General features: G+C 49.2%; 12 protein-coding genes across 12 annotated transcripts; 7 read left to right on the forward strand and 5 right to left on the reverse strand.

Moving 5' to 3' along the window:
• Positions 1-1,499: 1,499 nt before the first annotated feature.
• Positions 1,500-2,522, forward strand: N7533_010771 (uncharacterized protein; the record flags this gene model as incomplete). The annotated part of the gene is made up of 1 exon (XM_057107421.1): positions 1,500-2,522. The coding sequence occupies one exon, from the start codon at positions 1,500-1,502 to the stop codon at positions 2,520-2,522; it is 1,023 nt and encodes a 340-aa protein (XP_056954799.1).
• Positions 2,523-3,367: 845 nt separating this feature from the next.
• N7533_010772 (NmrA-like family protein) lies at positions 3,368-4,324 on the forward strand (the record flags this gene model as incomplete). The annotated part of the gene is made up of 1 exon (XM_057107422.1): positions 3,368-4,324. The coding sequence occupies one exon, from the start codon at positions 3,368-3,370 to the stop codon at positions 4,322-4,324; it is 957 nt and encodes a 318-aa protein (XP_056954800.1).
• Positions 4,325-4,446: 122 nt separating this feature from the next.
• On the reverse strand, positions 4,447-5,699 carry N7533_010773 (uncharacterized protein; the record flags this gene model as incomplete). The annotated part of the gene is made up of 2 exons (XM_057107423.1): positions 4,447-4,804; positions 4,861-5,699. The coding sequence occupies 2 exons, from the start codon at positions 5,697-5,699 to the stop codon at positions 4,447-4,449; spliced, it is 1,197 nt and encodes a 398-aa protein (XP_056954801.1).
• A 1,304-nt stretch (positions 5,700-7,003) lies between these two features.
• Positions 7,004-8,986, forward strand: N7533_010774 (siderochrome-iron transporter; the record flags this gene model as incomplete). The annotated part of the gene is made up of 5 exons (XM_057107424.1): positions 7,004-7,218; positions 7,273-7,296; positions 7,351-8,731; positions 8,804-8,898; positions 8,947-8,986. 5 exons carry the CDS (start codon positions 7,004-7,006, stop codon positions 8,984-8,986), a joined length of 1,755 nt encoding a protein of 584 aa, XP_056954802.1.
• A 105-nt stretch (positions 8,987-9,091) lies between these two features.
• On the reverse strand, positions 9,092-10,160 carry N7533_010775 (PaaI family thioesterase; the record flags this gene model as incomplete). The annotated part of the gene is made up of 10 exons (XM_057107425.1): positions 9,092-9,155; positions 9,217-9,295; positions 9,345-9,363; positions 9,417-9,463; positions 9,526-9,597; positions 9,655-9,697; positions 9,824-9,889; positions 9,960-9,972; positions 10,032-10,072; positions 10,134-10,160. The coding sequence occupies 10 exons, from the start codon at positions 10,158-10,160 to the stop codon at positions 9,092-9,094; spliced, it is 471 nt and encodes a 156-aa protein (XP_056954803.1).
• Positions 10,161-10,341: 181 nt separating this feature from the next.
• Positions 10,342-11,907, forward strand: N7533_010776 (TFIIH/NER complex subunit TFB2; the record flags this gene model as incomplete). The annotated part of the gene is made up of 4 exons (XM_057107426.1): positions 10,342-10,465; positions 10,521-10,608; positions 10,679-11,669; positions 11,698-11,907. The coding sequence occupies 4 exons, from the start codon at positions 10,342-10,344 to the stop codon at positions 11,905-11,907; spliced, it is 1,413 nt and encodes a 470-aa protein (XP_056954804.1).
• Positions 11,908-12,130: 223 nt separating this feature from the next.
• Positions 12,131-13,807, reverse strand: N7533_010777 (uncharacterized protein; the record flags this gene model as incomplete). Its single annotated transcript, XM_057107427.1, has 1 exon — positions 12,131-13,807. The coding sequence occupies one exon, from the start codon at positions 13,805-13,807 to the stop codon at positions 12,131-12,133; it is 1,677 nt and encodes a 558-aa protein (XP_056954805.1).
• Positions 13,808-14,386: 579 nt separating this feature from the next.
• On the forward strand, positions 14,387-15,552 carry N7533_010778 (NADP-dependent oxidoreductase domain-containing protein; the record flags this gene model as incomplete). The annotated part of the gene is made up of 4 exons (XM_057107428.1): positions 14,387-14,820; positions 14,913-15,281; positions 15,329-15,451; positions 15,513-15,552. The coding sequence occupies 4 exons, from the start codon at positions 14,387-14,389 to the stop codon at positions 15,550-15,552; spliced, it is 966 nt and encodes a 321-aa protein (XP_056954806.1).
• A 600-nt stretch (positions 15,553-16,152) lies between these two features.
• Positions 16,153-17,097, forward strand: N7533_010779 (uncharacterized protein; the record flags this gene model as incomplete). The annotated part of the gene is made up of 1 exon (XM_057107429.1): positions 16,153-17,097. One exon carries the CDS (start codon positions 16,153-16,155, stop codon positions 17,095-17,097), a length of 945 nt encoding a protein of 314 aa, XP_056954807.1.
• Positions 17,098-17,932: 835 nt separating this feature from the next.
• N7533_010780 (putative G-patch domain protein) lies at positions 17,933-18,683 on the reverse strand (the record flags this gene model as incomplete). The annotated part of the gene is given in 2 exon segments (XM_057107430.1): positions 17,933-18,438; positions 18,455-18,683. The coding sequence occupies 2 exon segments, from the start codon at positions 18,681-18,683 to the stop codon at positions 17,933-17,935; spliced, it is 735 nt and encodes a 244-aa protein (XP_056954808.1).
• A 172-nt stretch (positions 18,684-18,855) lies between these two features.
• N7533_010781 (putative oxidoreductase) lies at positions 18,856-20,192 on the forward strand (the record flags this gene model as incomplete). Its single annotated transcript, XM_057107431.1, is given in 3 exon segments — positions 18,856-19,032; positions 19,085-19,951; positions 19,962-20,192. 3 exon segments carry the CDS (start codon positions 18,856-18,858, stop codon positions 20,190-20,192), a joined length of 1,275 nt encoding a protein of 424 aa, XP_056954809.1.
• Positions 20,193-20,531: 339 nt separating this feature from the next.
• N7533_010782 (NAD-dependent epimerase/dehydratase family protein) lies at positions 20,532-21,902 on the reverse strand (the record flags this gene model as incomplete). The annotated part of the gene is made up of 4 exons (XM_057107432.1): positions 20,532-20,926; positions 20,999-21,455; positions 21,550-21,784; positions 21,874-21,902. 4 exons carry the CDS (start codon positions 21,900-21,902, stop codon positions 20,532-20,534), a joined length of 1,116 nt encoding a protein of 371 aa, XP_056954810.1.
• Between the last annotated feature and the right edge of the window lie 930 nt (positions 21,903-22,832).

The following is a 22,832-nucleotide window of genomic DNA, read 5'->3' on the forward strand; positions in this document are numbered from 1 at the left end:
ATTTGACATAACTATCATTCTCTCTATTTTTTTAAACTGATATCGAGCTTCATATTTCTCTTATCTACTTTTCACTTATTTCTCTCTTTTTATCTGTCTGTCTTGGGCATTGTCACACGCCGTGGTGAATGGCAGAACCCCTTGCATCTCACCCAAGGGACCTGGTGCAGTCTACTAAACTGCATGGCGGTGAGGAGCGCTTAAGTATGGGCAGTATTCGCCCCACCAAGTAGACTGCAAGCAATTTACTTCGTACGACGAACCTCAGATATTCAGAACTTCTAAGTTTGTACAAGATATATACCTAATCTCACTTTTAGACCCTGCTGTCTACTATAGTAGTCGTATGAGTTAACCCTAAATCACCTGAAATCCCTGAAATCTTTTGATGGGGTGCGACCGGGAGGGCCCACTTTTCTATTTTTGACCTGCATTGAAGTGAGGTTGAGATAAAACGATTCTGAACATCCAGCAGCTGCTGGAGAAGAAGGAGGCTACTAGTGTGAAGGTTGTCAGATGGTAAAAGAAATGAAGCTGTAAGAAAGGCCTGGAGAAGGTATTTGAATCTTGGAAGGAAGGTTCGTTGGAAGTGAATATACGGAAACGACGACTCTCTAGAACCCAGGTAGTTGCCTATCAGGCATTCAAAATCGTGCTCATCACAAAGTTTCTGGAATATCCGGAACCTGTACATTGCTGAGTATAGAACCTAGGTACAGGTGTCTTTCAAATATATAGTGAAAGAGGTTATAGGCAAAGCTTGGAACATGTACCGCAAAGTTCCAATTCCAAGGTGGTTGAGGCTTCAGTGCCTCAGGCACTCACTCTTTCCCCTATTTCATCTTCCTACCAGTAAAACTTCCTTTTGTTTCGATGTTCTAAAAGAAGTAAATTAATACCAGTAGAATGCGGATCTTACTAAAATTTGGAGAGTAAGAGATAAAAATAACTCCAGTAGGTAATATTTCCGTGCGGTGTACTAGGCGTGCGGGTGGGAGAACAGATACCTGCCAGTGGGTCAGTGAATGCAAACTCGCACCCGTTGATCTTGGAACGTGATCTGTTCTTTCTTCGATCATTGAATAAACATGATCGAAAACGTAAGTGCGAGCATCGGTAGCTTCAGCTTGATGCTTGGTGCTCTTCTAGGGGCGATTGAGCGAGGCCTGCATGAGAAGATCGCTGGCAGACTGATCCCTGATTGGCCCGCTCTTCTATCCCGATGCAGTAATCCAGATGCTTATGTGTATAAGCCTCAGCCACTGACGATATTCAACTTGTACACAAGTAGTAGTACACGTCCAAGCTTCTTCAATGAAGTGCGTATATAAAGCCTCATTGATGTCTCCGTCTGACTTTCTTAAATCAGTCACATCTCACATTACCATCAATCAATCAATCAGCCATTTAACCTTCAAAAAATGCATTTTCCAGTGACATGGGTTGCCTTTATGGCGGCTGTGCTGCCTCCAGCAATTGCATTTCCAGCTACTTCAAAAATGACCCCGCTGAAGGATGCAGTGAAGGCAGTCCCTGGAGAGTCACCTCTTTTCAATACCTACCTGGGCAAGAAAACCCCTCTGGCAAGCAACTATACCAAGGTCTTCCCCAAAACTGGGTCGGGGTCTGCAGGTGCCGATGATCTTCTCTTTCAGAACTTGTTGGCTGCCGAGTGGATAATTTATTCCTTCTACCAGCAAGCCGTCGAAGCTTTCAATACATCCAGCTTCACCGATCTTGGATACCCCAACACCACATATCAGCGCATCGTTGAAATGCGCGATAATGAAGCAGGCCACGTTCGCATCTTTCAAGACCAGATTTCCGATAATTCGGTCACTCCTGGGCCTTGCAAGTACGGATTCTCAACTACGCAGCTTGAGCCTCTAGTGTGGCTATCACTACAGACCTATCTTGAGACGGCCAGCATGGCTTATCTCACAGGCCTTGTCCTCGATGCCAGTCTAAGTGTTTCAAAGTCGGCACTCCTCGCCATTGGAACCGTCGAGAGCCGACACAATACCTGGTCTCTTATTGACGTCTGGAACACCGGTCCATTCTCTGGCCCTTCAGACACTACCTATCCTTATGCAAACCAAATTCTGGACGCAACCAACGCATTCATCATCCCTGACAGCTGTCCTTCCGAGAACCCTGTCTATCCGAGCCCAAGACAAAACCTGCCGCAGATGGGGTTCGTCAATAAGACTGGCACGACTGGGCACCCAGGATCGAAAATCAGCTTCCGCTACACCGACAAGAATAACCAGCCTCATTGGAATGCGAGCGAGAACTACTATGCCGTCTTTTTCCATGGCCTCAACAACATTAGCGTTCCATACGATCCTAAGATAAATTCCGTCGCTATTCCTAGAGCTTTCGATTCCGATGCTGGTTTGATTATTGTCTCCATTGCAAACACGCCACATGCTCCTACTGAAGATAGTGTTGTGGCCGGACCTTTGATTCTTCTCGAGCAGCCAGCGCTTTTGACTATGGACTCTCCTACATTTGCGGCTTAAGAAACAGTCCTTTGAGACTTGTTATTTTATGTAAAACAGTAGATGAGAACTCTGCGTTCTTGAACTTCAATCACTGTGATACAGAATATAGACAATATATGAGACTTGGATCACTTCTGTGCTTGTAGGAAAGGACTTCTGGTAAACGAAAAATTAAATACAATTAATACCCTTGACCTCGGGAACCACTAGGATTTAGACCGGCCGTCGGATTCTTCAAGGTATTCAATCTCGCTGCCAAATCTTCCATCAATCAGCCTGGCCATGATAATTGCATAATTATGGGGATATTTCTAGCAATAGAATGAAGAGTAAGCTTCTTCTCGATTTTCGTAGTGGGAATGGCTGCAAATTGACTTATTGGCCACATTTCTTTTGAGCCCACCGGTATCCCATCGGTATCCCACAATAACTTTCAACGGCCTCCCACAAGGATAACTACTATACTCCCTCGCGCTACTAAAGGTTTTGGGACAGGATTTGACATAATTTACATTTCAAGCTGCAGCGCAGCACAGATATGGAGAAATGAGTTGCCTTAGCATATTAATATGGAACTTTCATCGCAGTGAAAGCTAACAAATATCATTGTTTCGGTCCACTCGTGTGTACAGTAGATGGAACGTCTGTTCAGTGGGATACCGGCCTGTGGGAGGCCGGTATTCTTCGCCACATACAAAATTATGCGAATCTTGTAATCTGGTCTTCTACTTATTAATAGGTCCCCTTTTTATGGTTATTTTCATGAATAATCAAGACAGTCCCCGGGTATAAGTACCCGGCGTGGCCCACGCTCCTTGGTCTGCAGCTCAGTGTGAACTAAATCATATTTTGTACTTCAAACCATGTCTCCATCTATTCTCATCGCTGGTGCCACCGGAAACACCGGCCGAGCTGTCACTCAAACGCTTCCAAGGCTGCTTGATTCAAAGGGTCCTCTGTCCGGGCATCGCATTATTGCCCTCACTCGCTCTTCGAGCAGTCCAGTGGCGCAAGACTTGGCCAAAATACCCGGAGTTGAATTGATTGAGAAGAACTGGGTTGATATCACCGCCGACTGGCTCCGCGAACACCAGGTTGTTAGAGCTTTCATTGCATCCCACAACGAGCCTAACCAATTTGCCGAAGAGTCAACCTTCCATTTCAACGCCCTCGATGCTGGCGTTGAGTATGTCGTACGAATCTCGACAACAGCTGCAAACGTGCGCCCAGATTGCCCTGTCTTCTACCCACGACAGCACTGGGCTATAGAGACCCTCCTTGCCTCACCCGAGTTTGATGATTTGAAGTGGACGTCCCTTCAGCCCAATGTCTTCTCGCCATTTGTCATGGCGTCAGCTGCGGAGTTCATCAAAAAGTACCGCAAGACTGGAGAGCAGGATACCCTACGTCTGATTCTTTCAGAGGATGCACCTGTCGGAATCATCGATCCTGATGAAGTCGGCATCATTGCAGCTCATCTCTTGTCGCAAGATGATACTTCCATGCACAACAAGGCCAAGTATGTTTTGAACGGACCAGAGGACATCACTGGAAAGCAGATTGTCGACATGATTGAGCAACACATTGGAGCGCACGTCAAGGACGTAAGCTTCAAAGATGTCTCATTCATCGACATGCTGTATGAGTACCAATATGCGGCAACCAAGCAATCAAAAAATGTCATCTATTCAATCAAACGGGCCGCGGAGACATCATGGGAAGGGAAATGCTCCACTTCTACAACCAGCCCGGAGATCCTGGAGCTTGCTGCCCCAAAAAGGTCGCCCGCTGATACGTTGAAGACTTTACTGGAGGAGTAAGAAAGGCTTGCTTTGGAAAAGACGGGGGTCCCAGGGTCTTAAGTAAGTAGACCGTGGCAAACATATAATCTACATATAATCAGTACCCAGACGATTCATGTAATAGGGGCGCTTTGCTGTAATCATCTTTTTCGAATCTTCTCGTACTCAGGCAAAGCCCATTTGACCATCCATTCACAGTCAATGATCTGCTTCGCAGTGAATAGATTCTCGGGCCTGAATTTGAGGGTGGACTTCAGCATTTTGAAGATAGCATCCCTCTCGGTTGGTTCAATGAGCGGCATTGCTTTCCTATGTCGAGGCTGTTGTATATCTTGTTCGAAGCTTTCTTCCCACGACCAGTAAGGTTCCCGGTTAAGGGGCCTGCCATCTTCCGTGAATTTGATATGTCGCTCCTCACTTTTAGACCACCATTCTCGGGGTAACAAATCAAGAGCATCAACTTGCTCGCAAGTAATGCTATCTTCAGTCGCAAACATACTGTCAAAAATTGAACTCTGGCCTAGTATGCTCCACAAAGTATACCCGAGCGAGACCAGATGTCTGATGGCAAGGACAGAGGCGTATATGGCTCGAAGCGAGCATCTGGTGGTCGACTCACTAGCGGAGTGTGGGACTTGAACTTGTCTTGATTGGTGTGGGAGAAGGCTTCACCAAAATCGCTAAACTGGATTTTTGCCTCTGGAAGTATGATTTCGCCGCTAGCTTCTCCAAGCCAGATTGGTAAGATGGCCTTCGGTGGAATATTCGATGGGAGAGGTTGTCCATCAAAACGCCTTATTACTACAAGTTCCGGTCCTCCGTACTTGCTAGGCAAATCTGCCCCAGAAAGACTCATTCTTGTCAGAATCGAGACGTAACACGGGTTTATGCCTTTGGGTCCCTGAATTTCAAAATTGTCCAGTCCCTGCGGAATCATTGTCTTTCCCAAGCTTGTACTTGAGCTTTGTTGCGAGTCGGAAAGTTCCGAAAGGACGCTAAATTCAAACGGGTTGGAATCCACGGTGCACACTTTAATGGCGACGTATTTGCCATGTCTTTGATCTCGCACCAGCCAAATAGTCGAGTACGCGCCGTGGCCCAGTTTTTGCACCACTTGATAGCGAGTGTGAATATGATCACCGATATTTATAGGGTGATAGCCTCCCACGCAATAAATTTCTAGTCTTTCTACTCCTTCGATGGGCTCGTAAGGGTGACGTGAGAAGCCGATAGTCTTGGGAGATTGAGACAGTAGGTCCAGAAAAGGCCGCGAGCTTGATTGTGATAATGCTGGCTTGGTCTGGTTTTGCTGGATAACGAACCAATATGAGACAGCACCAAACGCGTCTGGAAAGGCCGAATTTGTGTTGATATAAACTGCCTCGTGGTACATATCTCATAAAAAACTATTAGAAGCTTAGGACACGAGCCTGTATCAGCTGCTCCTCGGCGCGTAGAGAAAAGGTTCACGTACACAACACAAAGACCAGGGTCGACCGGAACATCTGCTTTCCGGAGCCTTCATTGATATCGGAGGTGTGCTACTGGTAGAGACCAGCTATGGGGGAAGATGGTGATGCGATGAAGAGGCTAGGCACTAAGCTATCTAGAAGGCAGGCATGCGACCTTGGATGTCTGAGGCACGACTGTCTAGGCCCCCATCCTCAACAATTGAAGAAGGGACTTCGAGAGCCAATCATGTGTGCCGGGCGTCAAAGAACTCCTTCCCGCATATCTCTTGACCTGTTCAGATACTTTACCAGTTCATGGTTCTGAGCTTTTTGTCAAGTTTAGCTCCTGTTGCCTTGTAAAAAGATGGCCCTATAAGCGGTGAGGCTGAAAATCCGGCAAATACAACTTCCGCTGCCGCTGGATGGGGATTGTATAAACTATTGTTTTTCATGTTTGTTTTGCTTTTTTTCTCCCTATTTTTGAGACCTTGTTTCCCATGCTGATCTTCTCAAAATATGAAGCTTCCAATATGCCTTGTTGACGCACAGACTTCTTGAAAATGTCCTATCTGGACTCTTGCCTCTTTTAGTCCAGTGACTCGCCTTTGATCTTCGCCCTTGAATCGCTCAACTTTCTCAGTTCGCCCTAAAGGTGGGACCAATTAGAAACCCCTGAATGCCATTCGGCCTTGGACTCGCCGATTTTACCCATATATTACGGAGCACTGGATTGGAAGACAAGCGATTAAATTGTGGTCTACGGGGTGTACGGCAGCCTACCCTCCACGAAAGTCCTTATCAGCCCAGGTGACCAGAACGCGAAAAATTCCAGGTTAGATATTCTAGCTCGGAAATATGTTGGGACAAAAGTGAACGTCTAACACCTACCACTCAGTCACTACTAAGCAGGTAATAGTAAGTTTGGACGCCATTTCTTTATTTCCACTCAATCCATGGCTCCTGGCGCTCGAACAGTGGTCTTCCCGCGCTACTACATGAGTGCCTCACATTCGACTCGCCGGACCAAGGAATTGATGCACCGAATTTCATTGGGCTAAATCTTGCAAGATATTGCAATAGCCAAAACCTACTTCGTACCAGGAGCGGGGTAGTTGGTGTTTCGCAAACCGGGATATCCCTGATTGGTGAATGCAACTCTGAGATCCTCCATAGGGCGCTGACAACCTACTCCCATTTAAAACACTCCCGAGGTCTGTTGTCACCCAGACGCACCTGCTACTCAATTATGGTAAAATTGACTTCTTCGATTCAAGATTGTCTCGGTCAGGTTTCTATGAAGCCAGGCCAAGCCCAATCTGGCGCCGGCGAGCCAGATGTTGGTCCTGCAATTGTTGAAAACACCCAGGGTCATAACAACTTCCTAGATAAGGCTAGTGGGCAGGTAATTGAGGCTACAACTGCAGTATGGGGTAAAAGAGGCAAATGGTTTGTCATCGCCGGGTTGGTTTCACGCCATCAGTTCCCAATTGTCAAGTGTTACTAACATGTCCAAAGACTCGCCATGATAATGATAATCTAGTGAGTGACTACGAGTCACATTCTCACATATACTAGACTTTTACTCACTCTCAGTTTCAGCGAACTCGACAATTCTACAGTCTCCATATACAATAACTACTCAGCATCATCATTCAATGCACTTTCAAAGTTGGCGACGCTCAACACAGCTGGTGCCGTGCTTTTTGCTGTGATGAAGCCACCGATTGCCAAAATTTCCAACGTCCTCGGCCGTGGCCAGACATACATGATAACCATGTGTCTGTACATCCTCTCTTACATTCTCATGGCTTCGGCCAAATCTCTCAACACGTATGCCGCGGGCTACGTATTCTACGTCATGGGGCAGTCCGGGACTAATATCATGAACGACATTGTCATCTCCGACATCAGCAGTGCACGCTGGCGTGGGTTCGCAATTGGGGTTTCTTTCACCCCTTTCCTTGTGACGCCATGGATATCCGGCTTTATAACTGAAAGCGTTGTCAACGGAATTGGCTGGCGCTGGGGAATCGGCATGTTCGCCATCCTTATGCCTTTCGGTGCCAGCTTCATCATCACCACGCTTTTATACTACCAAACGCGGGCCAAAAGGATAGGTCTCTTTCAACGCCAGAGGATTACTATCTATGATTTCTGCTCCCAGATTGATCTCGGTGGCATTGTTCTCTTCAGTGGTGGCTTTGCTCTGATTTTGATACCGCTCACCCTGGCTGCGACAACCACCAGCAAGTGGAGTACACCGTATCTCGATGCACTCATCGCGGTTGGGGTGGTTTTGTTGATTGCATTTCCGTTCTATGAGCGCTTATTAGCATGCTACCCATTCATGCCACCCTCATATTTTAAGAATACTACCATTAGTCTGTGTCTATTTCTCATTGCAACGGACTCCATCGGCTTCTCCTGCACGCACGCATACCTTTATACGTGGGCAACGGTGGCGCGCAACTTTTCGGCTCGGGATGCTACATTCTACAATGCAACAAATGGTGTCGCTTCGTGTCTTATGGGAATAATTGCCGGACTTCTCATGATGTGGACGCGACGCTACAAATGGTTAGTGGTGATAGGTGCGGCGCTGCGCTTGATCGGGTATGGAGTCATGATTCGTCTTCGGGGAACATCGAATTCAATGTTCGAACTTTTTTTCGTGCAGGTCATCCAAGGCACTGGTTCTGGAATTATGCAAACGAACTTGCTTGTACCGGCTCAGATATCCGTGTCCCATGCGCAAATGCCACAAATCACAGCGCTGGTCATCTGCTTCTCATTTCTGGGATCGAGTGTCGGTGCCTGCATTGCTGGAGGCATTTACACTAATACAATTGGGTCAGCTTTAGAATATCATCTCGGCGAAATGGCAACACCAACATTGATAAAAACCCTGTCCAACTCGATCTTTAGTGCTGCTCCAGCTTGGGGATCTCCAGAGCGCACTGCGGTGAATCTAGCTGTAAGCCCTCCTTATCCTTATATTTTCGTTCGTCATATGTCCGCCTCCGGTAGCTAACTAGTATCATTCCAGTTTTCTGACGTTCTGAGATTTATGACATACACTGCTCTGGCATCAGCTGTACCTGCAGTGATTCTGGTCTGGTTTATGCCAGATCATAAGCTACCGTCAGTCCTGTGTCATTTCCCATTCAAACAGTAACTAACTGCATGCAGTGATCGCAACAACCTCGTCGAGGATTCCGAAAACATTTAACAGGAGACAAAACAGTTTCAGTTCATTTAACAGGAGACAAAACAGTTTCAGTTGCTAGTAATTGATACTAGTATCTTATTTCTCTATCTATACACGTAGTGCGTCTTACTTAAGCTTGTTGATCTCCTCCACAATATTCTGCGGATCCTTCCAAGCCAGAGTGACATACCTATTCAAAGTCAACACAAAATGCATTCTAGACAAGGAGGACTTCACGTTTTTGAACTTACTTGGTGTGGCTTCCTCTTGCGACAACATCGCCCTTGGTGTTGGTGAATCGAATATTAGTGTAAGCCAAAGTCTTGCCAACTGTGAATCGTTAGTAACAGTTATACAAGCTGGGTTTCATATTTCATACACTTATCGCAGGTCACCTCCTATACCCAGGTTAGCAGTTATATCTTTCCTAAATAAAAACCAATTCACTTACTGCGAGAATCTTGTCGCCAACTTTACCCCCAGAGTTGAGGTATGTGACTATTTGAAGAGGGGATTTAGACATCATTCCTTGTGGAGGTGCTATCTGGCATCGGCCTTACCATTCAAGTCTGTAGACACGCCCGTCGCATATAGACCACGGGAAGCAACTGCAAGAGAACCACCCAGGTCGACTATAGATTAGGTTAGATATGGTACAATCAAAGACTGAATCTTTCAAAGTGATGTACCCATGCTTGCAATGGTACCTCCGTGGAGGATGTTCAGTCGGTTCTAGACAGTATAGGCTATTAGACAACGTCATATACAAAAGAACGAACGATTGACTCCAGCCATAATATAGATCCTGGTTCGATCTCCCTTTTTGAGTCAATTTGTAAGATGTTATCAGGCACTTACCGTGTGCTCTTTTTGGATCAGCAATTCAAAGTTGACTGTACCGGGTCGTGCTGCAGTAACTTGAAGCTAGAGATGATAAGCAAATAGCTTCAAAATCATTATATTCAAATTCAACATCACCACATCAGTAGCTTACATTATTCAAGAGACTAATAATTCCAACGTGAGTGTGTGATTTGTAGTCGTGATGCTGTAGGTTGCTACTTACCGAGGCTCTAGACCCGAAGTAGCCCGAAAGGACTCCCATACCTGGAGATGCTGTCAGTGAACGAACGGAATATGAAGTATAGAGGATAGATTGACCACATACAGATCGTACAAAGCGAAGAGCAGTCATTCTGGCAATTGAGATAGTTCAATGGGAAGGGTAACAAGAGGAAGTTGGCCCGGCAGTTCCTCGGGGTCGCTCCTCCCGGGAATTGCGCAAAGTGGCCGCTTCGCCCGCCGCAGTCATTGATATTGGATGACTTCACCGATCATCCACGACTTTCTTTCACTCGCGGTCTTTCGGGTCAATCATGGCGGCATCCACGTCCCGTCCTCTCGAGTACCTGGAGGGCTTGCCTGGGACCACTTTCTACAAGCTATACCAGCAGCCCTCCACTGCTCTCGCCATATTCCGTCGCATGCTGCCTGACCTGGGTATCTTCAAAGCTATCTGATCCTCGATCGCAAGTCCCACTAACCACGAGGATAGCAAAATGTTTCGTCATGGCGCTGCTATATTTGAAGGATCCCCTTCCCACGGCAGACCTGGAGCTCTGGGTGAGATCTGAGAGCAAAAAGTGAGAGTGCATCGTTTCTATATCTTTTACCTGTGGCATGGAGCTAACCATCGGGATTCACCTCACAAAGACAACGAGATAACGCCATCTCTATTCTGGCAAGACTCCATATCCTTTCGAAAACACGGACAGGAGACAACGTTTTGGCATACATGGTCACCAACCCATTCGCATCCTCCCTCCGTCAAGCTCTTGTGGGCTCCGAAGATTCGCAATCATTCGGTGTCTTCTCTCAAATATCGGGCGAGAGCCAGGTATCCATCGCCGATCTCGACGACTACGCACGGCAACAATGGGAGGGGGTGATGGGTTACATGGTTGGAACAAGTGCTTTCAGTGGTCAACGCGAGCTGAACCTCAGCAAGGGCGTGAAGCAACTCCTCCAAGCGGGCCATTTGGTTGAGATCCGCGGCAGTCGTGTTGACATCACCAAGGATGGATTCGGGTTTGTGCTACAAGACGTCAACACTCAAGTCTGGCATATCCTCATCCTTTATGTGGAAAGCGCCGAGGCGATCGGCATGGACAGCGTCGAAGTTCTCTCGTTCCTGTTCCTGCTTAGCAGTCTGGAATTAGGACAATCATACGAGAAGAAACATTTGACCTCCAACCAACTCCGCACTCTCGCCGACCTTGCAGATTTCGGAATCGTCTATCAAGATACACCCGAGGCTACTCGGTTCTACCCAACACGCCTAGCAACCACTCTTACTTCCGACTCGAGTGCGTTAAATAACCCCATTACCGGCTCCCTCACTGGACCAGCTGGCGATTCGGGTGGCTCAGGATCGGGCTTCATCATCGTGGAAACAAACTACCGTCTCTACGCGTATACGTCATCCCCTCTGCAGATTTCCCTCATCTCGCTCTTCACTAATCTGAAGTACCGCTTCCCCAACCTCGTCACGGGAAAAATCACCAGACAGTCTGTGCGCCGAGCTATCGAGATTGGAATCACCGCCGAGCAAATTATCTCGTACCTACACTCGCACGCTCATCCCCAGCTGCGCAAGCACAATGCCGGTCATGCGACATCGAACACAGGGGGTATCCCGCCTTCGGTCCTCCCCCCCAACTGTGACCGATCAGATCCGACTCTGGCAGCTAGAGCGAGATCGTCTCAGAGCCACGGCAGGCTTTCTCTTCAAAGACTTCACTAGCTTGGCAGAGTACCAGTCTCCATGCCAGTATGCAGCAGAGATCGGTGTCCTTGTTTGGAAATCGGACAAGAAGCGCATGTTCTTTGTCACGCGGCACGAGCAAGTTGCTGCTTTCTTGAGGAGCAGGAATCAACAGTGATTTGATACTAGTTTGACGGCCGTCGGGTGCGCGTCATTTATCTTAAAAGCATTTCAAAGGTAAAAGGGCTCGAAAAACGAGGCAACATACCCATTGCTTGGCTTGGCGTTTCAGGGAAGGAGAAAATATTCACGAAATCATGATTCCTTCGCAATTTATACACAATTTCCAAATTGTATATTATATATTTTTCACTGCTCTCTTGTTTCCAGTTCCACGTAGTTTAAAATAACGCCCAAGATTTTGCAACGCTCTTCCTCTTGACCTTCCGACGGGAAGTTTCCCATTGACCATCATCCCCCTTCTGCTCGTAACTCATAAATGTGTCTCCACCAGCAACATCCGGCAAGAGAACCTTGACATCATAAACTCGCGACTCGGTCCGTACCTCTGGCGAAGGCAAATCCATTTTGCCAAACTGAAAATCACTATCTGAGAATTCGTCATCTGGATCCTGTTTTGAATGATTCTTAGTGTAGTTGAAAGAACCATCTTCCACCTCTACAACCTCATCGAGAACATCCGCCAACAGTGGGCCATTCCATACGCCCTCTCGGTGCGGTGCTGCCCTCAACAACCGAATCGCTAAGCGACGAATCCTCGAAATACGACACTTCAGCCCTGTATAGTACATCGGCGGGATGAAGCCCGCCTCGATCGTGAACGAATAGCCTTCACACTTCGAGTTGCCATTCTGTAATGACTGATTTATCTCCTCGACGCGCGTACTAATCGTACACCAGTACCGCCACATATCGAAGAAGGTCGTTATTACCGTGACAAACTCATTCGTGTACGCATCGAAGACCATCTCCCCCTCACGCGAAAGACATACTGAAGCCATGATCATCGCCATTTGATGATATACTCGGAGAAGGAGGAACCCACATTTTTCTGTCGGAGACTCTGCCTTGAGGGAGATAGAAGCTTGATAAGATTTCCGCCACTGTGACAGATCAGCCACAATTGTGCGCTGTGTTTCGAAAGCTTTGGGATCATTTTCCGGCTTGTATTCATTCTCCTCGTCCTCCTTCTTAAGCGAGCTTGAGCGGTGTGGATAAATGTATCGCTCCAGACAATGGATCCGATGGAGTAGATCGTCGAGGGTCTGCCTCGCCTCCAGAAGAGAAGAGAAGGTATAAGGTAGAGCGTACACCTGCGGATCGCGAACAATCACACAAAGATGGGACGGTACATGACCAAACATAGCCGATTGAACCGTCAACCTCGTGTACGAATCAATTAGCGCATCATGCACAAAATCCTCCGCCGGGCTAAGTATACCCGGTGCCATCGAAGTTCGCGGCGAAGGCGTCGAAATATCAGCCAGGAGCTGTATACCGTATCGCAGATGTGCACTGCCCATTTTGTACTGGCCACGAAGATACTCCAGCGTAACGAAGAGCATGCAGGTAATGAGAGCGACGCGAAGAGCTTTCTTATTCGACAGCTCCGATCCTGGTGCATGACTTTTCATTGTCACACTCCGTAGATGATGAATCGCTTTATTGTATTGTTGTAACGTGAATCGCTCCGCATCGACGCCATATATAGCCGGGACCCAGGATCCAGCACTAATATCAAAGCGATGGGCCGCGGATAAGGCGACGACGGCATGGCGGACGGCGGGTTCTTGCGCACTAGCTTGGAAGACAAGTGTTTCCCAGAACTGAGATTTGAATACGCCGGCGAACTTGGTAGTCGTTTTTCTCATGAACCAGTCGAAGCAGGTCTGTTCTTCGGGGTCTAGACTGCCGGCTGGTACCGGTGTGCAATAGATGGATAGTGCCTTTGTGGACTGTGGGGGGGCCATACGGACTGCCCCCACCACCCCAGATACCGTATCCATCGCAAGTGCGACCAGTTGAGATGCAGCGGCGACAGGCTGGTCTGCTTTCATCGCATTTTACGCGGCGAGCTCTGGAGATTGGTGTCAATCGGGGGCAAACAAGCTAACTAGACTGGCGGGAGGACTGACTTGCAGGTCTTGCAGCCTGTCTTTACTTTTCTTTTCCCTTGAGACAGTGTATTTTTCTCTCTTCGGTTTATCCATGGCTCTGAGTGATAAACGGGATGTTATGGGAAGAATGATTATCTTTGAGAACAAGCGTTAATCATTGGAAGTGTTGGAGTAGACAATTGGGCGGCTCGCAAACTTCGCTTGATGATTGGCTGCCATATTTCGAAGCGGGTCCAGGCGGATGATTGGTCGCGCCTTTAAGCTTAAGTCCGTCTCTCGTCATTGAAGTGATGTGAGGAACGGAGTTTACCTTAGACATAATGACTTCATGAAGGAATAATTCAGATATGCACGATCTATTCCATTCCATTCTCGTCTTATTCGGATGTTCAATCTGCCCGAGGAATAGTATTTAAAGACCACCGTTCACCCCGTACTACTACATCTATCACGCATCTCTTTCCAAGTTAACAATCTCGATTCTACAGAGCCACAGACTACTTTACACTATTCACAACAATGTCTCTTCCACTTCGAGCTCTCGGCCGCAATGGTCCTCAGGTCAACGCTGTTGGACTCGGCCTCATGAGCATTGGTGGTATTTACGGCGCTGCTAGTTCTACTGAAGAAGGTGTTGCCTTTCTGGAACACGCACATGCTACCGGCCAACGCTTCTGGGACACAGCAGATCTATATCGAACCAGTGAGGATATTGTGGGTGAATGGATCAAACGCACCGGAAAGCGCAATGATATTTTCCTCGCCACCAAGTTCGCCTGCGAGTTCTCAGACGGCTCGCTGAAGGTTCGCTCGGATCCCGAGTATGTCAAGGTAGCTTGTGAGAGATCCTTGAAGAAGCTGAATGTCGAGACTATCGATTTGTATTATTGTCACCGAGTTGATGGAGTGACCCCTATTGAGAAGACCGTTGAGGCAATGGTTGAATTGAAGAAGTAGGTCCCCATCATGATCCCGTTGGCTCCCGAGGTCGTCGTCTTTTAAAAAAAAAAAATATCATGATTGACTTGTACTGGTGTGACTTTAGCCAAGGGAAGATTCGATATATCGGTCTCTCCGAGGTTTCGGCAGCCACGCTCCGTCGGGCTCACGCTGTCCACCCTATCACCGCTCTCCAGGTCGAATACAGCCCGTTTGCCCTAGATATCGAGTCACCTAACTCTGATGTCTTGGATACCTGCCGCGAGTTGGGCATTTCTGTGGTCGCCTACAGTCCCATCGGCCGTGGTATTCTTACTGGTCAGATCAAGTCCACCGCCGACTTCGCCGCGGATGACTTCCGTCGTTTCCTCCCCAAGTACGCGGAGGAGAACTTCCCCAAAATCTTGCAGCTTGTGGAGGGACTGAAAGATGTAGCCAAGGATCACAACAGCACCCCTACTCAGATCGCCATTGCGTGGCTGCTTGCTCAGGGATCTGATATCATTCCTATCCGGGGACTAGGACGACTGCGCGGATGGATGAAAATACCGCATCGGCGCAAATTCAACTGACTAGCGAGGAGGAGCGCAAGATCCGGGATTTGATCAAGGAGACAGAGGTCACTGGCAGTCGGTATCATGAATCGTAAGTACATAGTAGCCCTTCCCCCTATTTTATTACGAGTGAAAGCTGACTCGTCGAACAGGATGATGAGCAGCATCTTGGCGGATACGCCGCCGCTGTAAATAGATACACTCGGGTATACTACTATTCAGGTACACCCGGAGTACTCGGTAGTCCGTTATTAAAATCAAATCCACTTTTCGTATAATTTAGTCCGATAGCCATTCCTTGTTTGTCCCTAGGTATCGCCAAGTTAACTCTGATCGCTGCGCCCGGCGCCGCTAATGATCCAATGCCAAGTTTCAAGGGGGCCAAAAAAATGCCAAATGGGTTGTCGTGTGGAACAAAGACATTCTTGTTTCTCTTTCTCCTCCTATCTGCAAAACTGGTCCCTGCATTGTTGTCCCAAGCCTCCCGTTCCTTTTCATCTCGATCGATCGTCAAAGGGTAAAATCTCCCCCCGATCACAAGCATATCGGATCTGATTTTTGAGATAAGCTTAAAACCCCATGTCCAAGCCCAGCCCAGTCTAGCCCAACCCAGTGGAAATACAGACAGGGGGGGCAATTAAAAGAGGAGAGGCTTGGGTGGGTCAACATCATAAGCCAAGGAACAGACCAGGTTGAGAACCCCGCGAAAAGTCAAATCTCGTGTTTTTTCCCCTGCACGACATTACTTTTTTCTCACTTTTTCTCCTTCCATCACCCGCTGCAGCCGGCGACATGTCCTCGTATAGCGAGGCGAGTCCAGGTAACTGGATCACCGGCAGCTATACCGGCGACAGTAATGGCGTGCGCATTACCATTGCCACCTTTGTCGGTGTCGCCTGGTATAACGTGTTGGAGCTTATTGTGCTTATTTTCCTCACCTTTAAGCGCTATCAAGGCCCTTACTTTTGGAGTATGCTGATCTCCTCTGTCGGTATTCTACCTTATTCTGTCGGCTACCTGATCAAGTTTTTCGATCTGACCACGGCCACTTGGCTCCCTATCACTTTACTCACGATAGGCTGGTGGTCGATGGTCACGGGCCAGTCATTCGTGCTATATTCACGACTGCACTTGGTGCAAGAGAACCAGCGCATCCTCCGCGCTGTGAAAGGAATGATCATCATGAACATTTTCCTTCTACACGTCCCCACCACCGTCCTCACCTACGCCGCGAACTTCTCTCAATCCCCCACCTCGATCGCAGGGTACGATATCATGGAAAAGCTCCAACTGACGGGCTTCTGCGTGCAAGAAGTCATCCTCTCGAGTCTTTACATGTGGGAGACAAATCGCATGCTGCGGCTGAACCGCGACCGAGGCAGTCGAAAGACTATCATGCAATTACTCGCCGTCAACGTCGCCTGTATCCTGATGGACATCGCGCTGATGGTCATCGAGTTCATGAACTTCTACATCTACCAAACAACTCTCAAAGCCACATTGTACAGTATAAAGCTGAAGCTGGAAATCGCCGTGCTGGGCAAATTGGTGAAAATCGCCCACCAGCATGTTTGGCAGTCATCTCTCTCTGGCGGAGGGAACCAATATCCCTCCTTCGTGGATCCGAGTCGCATTGCCTCTGATTTCAACCATGCCGAATCTCTTCCGCCTAGTCAGGGTTCCAAGGGTCGCACGGCTGGTCTGGAGGCTATCGACTACCATGATGATATTCGATAAGCAAAAGCGTACGGGGACATCTGAACATAAGCCAACATCCCAGCTTGCATGCAAATACCTCCATTATGGACGATTCTCCCTCGCGCTATCGGACAACTTTAGTCTTCCACCAGCGATTGCTCTCTTAGGAGTGAGAATCCTACGCGGCCGGCCCATCTCGCCGGGTATCCTCCTTGTATCAGCATATGGTACAAAATGAATACTTCGCGCGAACAGCAGTCTGACGGACTTGGTTCTAAGAAACAAACGACCCGAGACAGGAAGCGAGATTTCCAGATGGCGACCAGCCACTTGAATAAATAATGATGTCATGAATAATGCCTTTGATACCTAACATCTCAACGATGTGCACTTATTTAGAGTTAATACAATGCCCTTGGGGTGATAATTCCTTACTCAATTCTTTGAAAAACATAGTTCCTTTCCAAACCTACACTTACTATCTGGGGTACAACCCCTTTCCCAAAGAAAGCACCACGCATGGTATTGAAGATGGAAGAGATATTGCTCTGGTGGGAGATCATGATTCTTTAACGTCACACCTGGGCAATATGCTTATAGATCTGCTCCAGGACCGGCAGGTCCTATTCCTCCAGGTGGCTAGCAGCCTAGCTAAGGACCCAGAGTATCCTAGAAAGGATCACAATATCTAAAAAAAAAAACAACTTTAAATTCCAGAAAAGGGGTATCAACAATTCGCAAAAGCCATCCAAACCTCGCTCAAGAAAATAACCAACGCAGTAACCACCATCCATCCTACCACCATGATATGGTATAATTCAGACCTCCTCACCAAGATACTTGAGCACATCATCACTCATAAAAAACAAATTCCTCAACTTCTCCCCCTCTTCCGCTCCTCAACCTGCTTCTTCCTCACCTGCTTCGCATTCAGTTTCTGCACCGGCACCTTCTTAGGCGGTGCAGGCGGGTCTCGAATTCGATCTCCGTCCGCATCTAACCCCGCGCCCAGACCGGCCGTGTCATTTTTCACCCGGCTTTTTAGCGGTTCGCGGATTCCTTCTCGGCCTGGTGCGCCGAGGCCGCGCCGGCTGTCGGGGTCCCAGCCGTAGGTAGAGAGATATTTTAGGCCGACGCGGGTGCGGTCGAGGTGGGAGGGTGGGTGGGAGTGGGTTAGGCAGACTTGGTGGGCGAGGGAGGCTTCGTGGGGTTTGTCTGTTGATTCTGGACTTTCTGTAGGGTTGGTTGAGAGGGGGGAGGTTGCAGATTTCGCAGTGGTCGTTTTGCGGAGGGTGGGAGGAGGGTGTGTGGGAGGGTGGAGGTGCGGAGTGTGCTTCGCGGGGAGATGGTTCTTGTTCTTGTTCTTGTTTGGCGGGTGTACTTTGTGATGATGAACTGGCACTTTCTGTGTCTTGGTTCTTGAGGACGATCGAGAGGTATGCGTTTGCGATGCTTGGACCTGAGGGTGTAGAGGAGGGTGGTCGTGTTGTAGTTGTATTCAATTCATGTTCGGAGGAGCGTACGAATTGGACTCGTTTGCGACGGATTCCCGCGCCAAAGATACTCTGATCTTCGAGGGGGAGAAAATAGTCCTCTCCGTCTTCTCCATCTTCTTGGGCTGCCATCGAGTGTTTAAAGGTTGAAGGTTGAAGAGGGTAGTCCAGGTGAGGCTCCGGGCAGAGTACCGTAGGGTAGAGTGGCAACTGATAAGATAAGAAGACTTACGTACTTCCTCACCTTCAACCTTCAAGTTTACTCAAGCTGTCCACATCTCCCCAATCCCCCAATTCACTCGCGATGCCCATCCCAATTATTGCCCATGGCATCTCGGAGGGCATCTCGGCAATTCCCTATGCCTGGACCGCCCTCAAATTCGCACCATGGCTCCTCCTCCTCGCCGCAGCAAAATACTACTTCGGCGGAGCTCCCAACACCTCCGAGCGCCTCCTAGCCTCAAAAGTGGTGATGGTAACAGTAAGCAAGACCCCTTCCCCCCAGGAACCACCAACACGCTAACACTCTCCAGGGAGGTACATCAGGAATAGGAGCAAGCGTAGTCCGCGAACTCGCCGCCCGCCAAGCCCAAGTAATAATTCTAACCCAACAATCCCCCTCCGACCTCTTCCTAGTCGAATACATCGACGACCTCCGCCGCCAAACGAAAAACAACCTCATCTACGCCGAACAAGTAGACCTCGCCTCCCTCCACTCCGTGCGCGAGTTCGCGACCAAATGGATCGACAATGTCCCGCCGCGCCGTCTGGACGCCGTCATCCTCTGCGCCGGTCTCGCCGTGCCGGCTAGCGCGCGCGGACAGACGCTGGACGGTATCGACGACGAGTGGCAGGTCAATTACCTGGCTAACTTTCATCTGCTGAGTATTCTCAGTCCGGCGCTGCGGGTTCAGCCGGCGCATCGGGATGTTAGGGTTATTCTCCCGACTTGCTCGAGTTATATCGGGGCGAAGTTTGATTTGGAGACTGTTAAGCGGGATCATGAGGAGGAGAGAAAGGAAAAGGAAAAGAAGAATAAGAGCAAGAAGGACTCTTTGGATCAGGGTCCTATGGCTAGATTGTCTGTTCGGCCGAAGGGTATTTACGCCGTCAGCAAATTCGCCCTGATGACTTTTGCCCACTCCTTCCAGCGCCATTTGAACGCCCACGAACGACCGGATAGTCTACCCCCCTGCACGCGCGTGTTGATCGTTGACCCGGGCCTTACGAGAACGCCCGGGACCAGGCGCTGGCTGACGGGCGGATCGCTGTGGGGACTGCTGTTGTATCTACTCACGTGGCCGTTTTGGTGGCTGGTTCTCAAGTCGCCGGATCAAGGGGCGCAGAGTATTCTGTACGCGGCGATGGAGGAGAAATATGCGCGTGGAACTGGGGGGGTGGTTTATCAAGGAGTGTCGGGAGGTGGATTGTGCGAGGAAGGATGTGCAGGATGAGGATGTTGGGAGGAGGTTGTGGGAGTTTAGTGAGAAGCAGATTGCCGAAGCGGAGAAGGAGGGGGCGTTGAGGAGGGCTGCGAAGAAGAAGGAGGTTAAGGATGAGGAGGAGAAGAAGGTGCGGAAGGAGACTGCTTCGCAGAAGGCGCAGAGTGCTGGCTCGAGACGGAGTCGGAAGAATAAATGATTGTTGTATGCCCCGGGGTGCAGTGGTCTTTTGAGTTTTTGGTTCAATTGCATTGTTCGGTGGGTTATACCTGGTCCTGCTGAACTAGGTCGCTTTTGCTTTTCTATAGACATTGCATTTATTCACGAGACGTGAAGCAAATATCATTCAAGCTATACACTGGCATCTGATTGATATGCATCCGAGTACGATCTTACGCCAGTACCTAAGTAGGTCGAGTAATATAGTGAAAAAGGAGATTCGTTTCGTGTATTCTACCAATTCTATATCCACACATCATTCAAGTCAAGAAGCACTTGCTTTTCAATCCTTCCTAGCACCCAGCAAACTAAACATTATTTACTTCTTCAGCGCAGCGAGGAGCTCCGCAGGGGGCTGCTGGCGGTAACCCTGGGGGTTGTTCTTGGTCCAGAGCCAGAGGTCCTCGCAGGCCTGCTCGAGGGTGAACTTGGGGGTCCAGCCGAGCTCGGTGGTAGCACGGTTGGCGTTGGCAGTGAGGTTCAGGACATCACCGGCACGGCGGGGGGCGACCTCGTAAGGGAGGTCACGGCCGACAGCGGCAGAGAAGGCGCGGATCATCTCGTAGACGGTGCTGCCCTTGCCGGTACCCAGGTTCCAGGCGCGGACACCGGGGTTGTTGGCACGGAGGTAGTTCAGGGCCTTCAGGTGACCGTCTGCCAGGTCGAGGATGTGGATGTAGTCACGGATGGCGGTGCCGTCGTGGGAGGCGTAGTCTGGGTGAATGTCAGTTCATGCTTTCCTTCTTATTGCGCATATAGCTTCTTTTTTTAGGTAGGAGAACGTACCGTCACCGAAAACCATCAGCTTCTCGCGCTTGCCAGTGGCAACCTGGGCGAGCAGGGGGAGCAGGTTGTAGGGGACACCCTGGGGGTCCTCGCCCATGATACCGCTGGGGTGGGCACCGGCGGGGTTGAAGTAACGGAGCAGAGCACCGTTCCACTTCTTGGCCTCGGCCTCGTTACCGGCCTTGATGGCGTTGTTGCGCTGGGCGTTGATCACGTCGGTGATGGCGGTCTCAACGGCGAACTTGGTGTTACCGTAGGGGTTGGTAGGGCCCAGGGGGCACTCCTCGGGGATGGGGATCATGTTGGGGAAACGGGTGGCGTCACCGTAGACGGTAGCAGAGCTGGAGAAGACAATGTTGGTGACGTTGTGGCGGACCATGGCGCGGAGCAGGTTGATGGTGCCGTAGACGTTGACCTGGTAGTAGTCCAGGGGCTTCTCGCCAGACTCGCCGACAGCCTAGAGGGTATGTTAGTAAGTGTAGGATGTATAGGGAGGGACCGAATGGATGCAATGGCAATTGCATTGCCATTGCCATTCAATTGAGGCTTACCTTGAGGGCAGCAAAGTGGATCACGCTGTCAATGTCGGGGTGAGCCTCGAAGACGGGGTCGAAGGCCTTCTCGTCGGTGACATCAAGCTGGACGAACTCGGCCTTCTTGCCGCAGATAGCCTCAACACGGTTCAGGGCCTCAGGAGAGGAGTTGTAGAGGTTGTCAGCGACGACGACCTTGTAACCAGCCTCAAGGAGGGCAAGGACGGTGAACGAGCCAATGTAGCCCGTACCACTGCGGGGGGGGTCAGCAATTGTGTACCATGTGTATGCGGGTGTATACATAGTGTATACACTATACATACAACAAAGAGTTAGACTTACCCAGCGACAAGAACTGAACCAGCAGACATGATGTGAGATGAGGATTTGAAATGGAGAACAAAAAACGTGGGCCAAGCAAGATGGGGAGGGGCAGCTTTTAAGGGGAAATGCAGAGCCAAAGGCGGGTGGTTGTTTGGTGGGGGGAGAAATAAGAGGGGCACCTCGTCATTTCTTTGGTTATTCCCCCCATTACGCGGCCAACCTTCAGGACCCTTAATTTTATTATGTGCCTGATTGCCATCTCTCTCACTTTATCTGACACGCTTCACCCTATGTATCTAGTACCTAGCTGCACTATTCTCTCCATCCTCATCGTTTGAATCAACCTAATCAATTAGCATTATTCCGCAATGGCGTGGTCAGTGGCCCCATGCAGCCCGGATATCCCTTAAATGCCAAATGCAGATGCATCTGCCCGCCGATCGGCGGTGAACCTCTCACCCGGAAAAAGTTGATGAGCGCTTGCGGTTATCACACGGGGCAACGATCGCTGGAAAGAACCAATCCCTCTGTCGAATCATCCCAGCCATTGCAACCATTGCAACCAATTGGGACACCAACACAAGAGGACAACTGTCATTCCCCGATTTCTTTTCTCCGGTGGGGACATCGGGAAGTCTGGAGCCACATAGGCCCACGCTTAAATTAGATCCCCAATTATCCGTACAATACAGAAATGGAAATGGAATAGAACAGATCAATTGGAAGATGAAATTGGTATGAGCAAGACAAGTAGAAGAGAAGATAAAATAGAAAACAGATATGCCTCCCCGGCGAGGTATCGATGTGCCCCTCCCAATTTGATGTGGCGAGAGCCAGGAGGGGTCACTCCGATGCAAAAATCCTCCCATGTCCTCATTATACATTGTTCGAGGACGGAGAGACGCCTAGATGCGCCCTGGCATTTCTGCCCGGGAGCTGTCAGGCTGGATGCAGTGCATTCAAGTATATGTCTATGG

The sequence above is a fragment of the Penicillium manginii genome (genome assembly GCF_028828005.1).
Source record: "Penicillium manginii strain IBT 31320 chromosome Unknown utg000008l:1.0-3226943.0:1.0-3228205.0, whole genome shotgun sequence".
In the NCBI taxonomy this organism is placed as follows: Eukaryota; Fungi; Ascomycota; class Eurotiomycetes; order Eurotiales; family Aspergillaceae; genus Penicillium; species Penicillium manginii.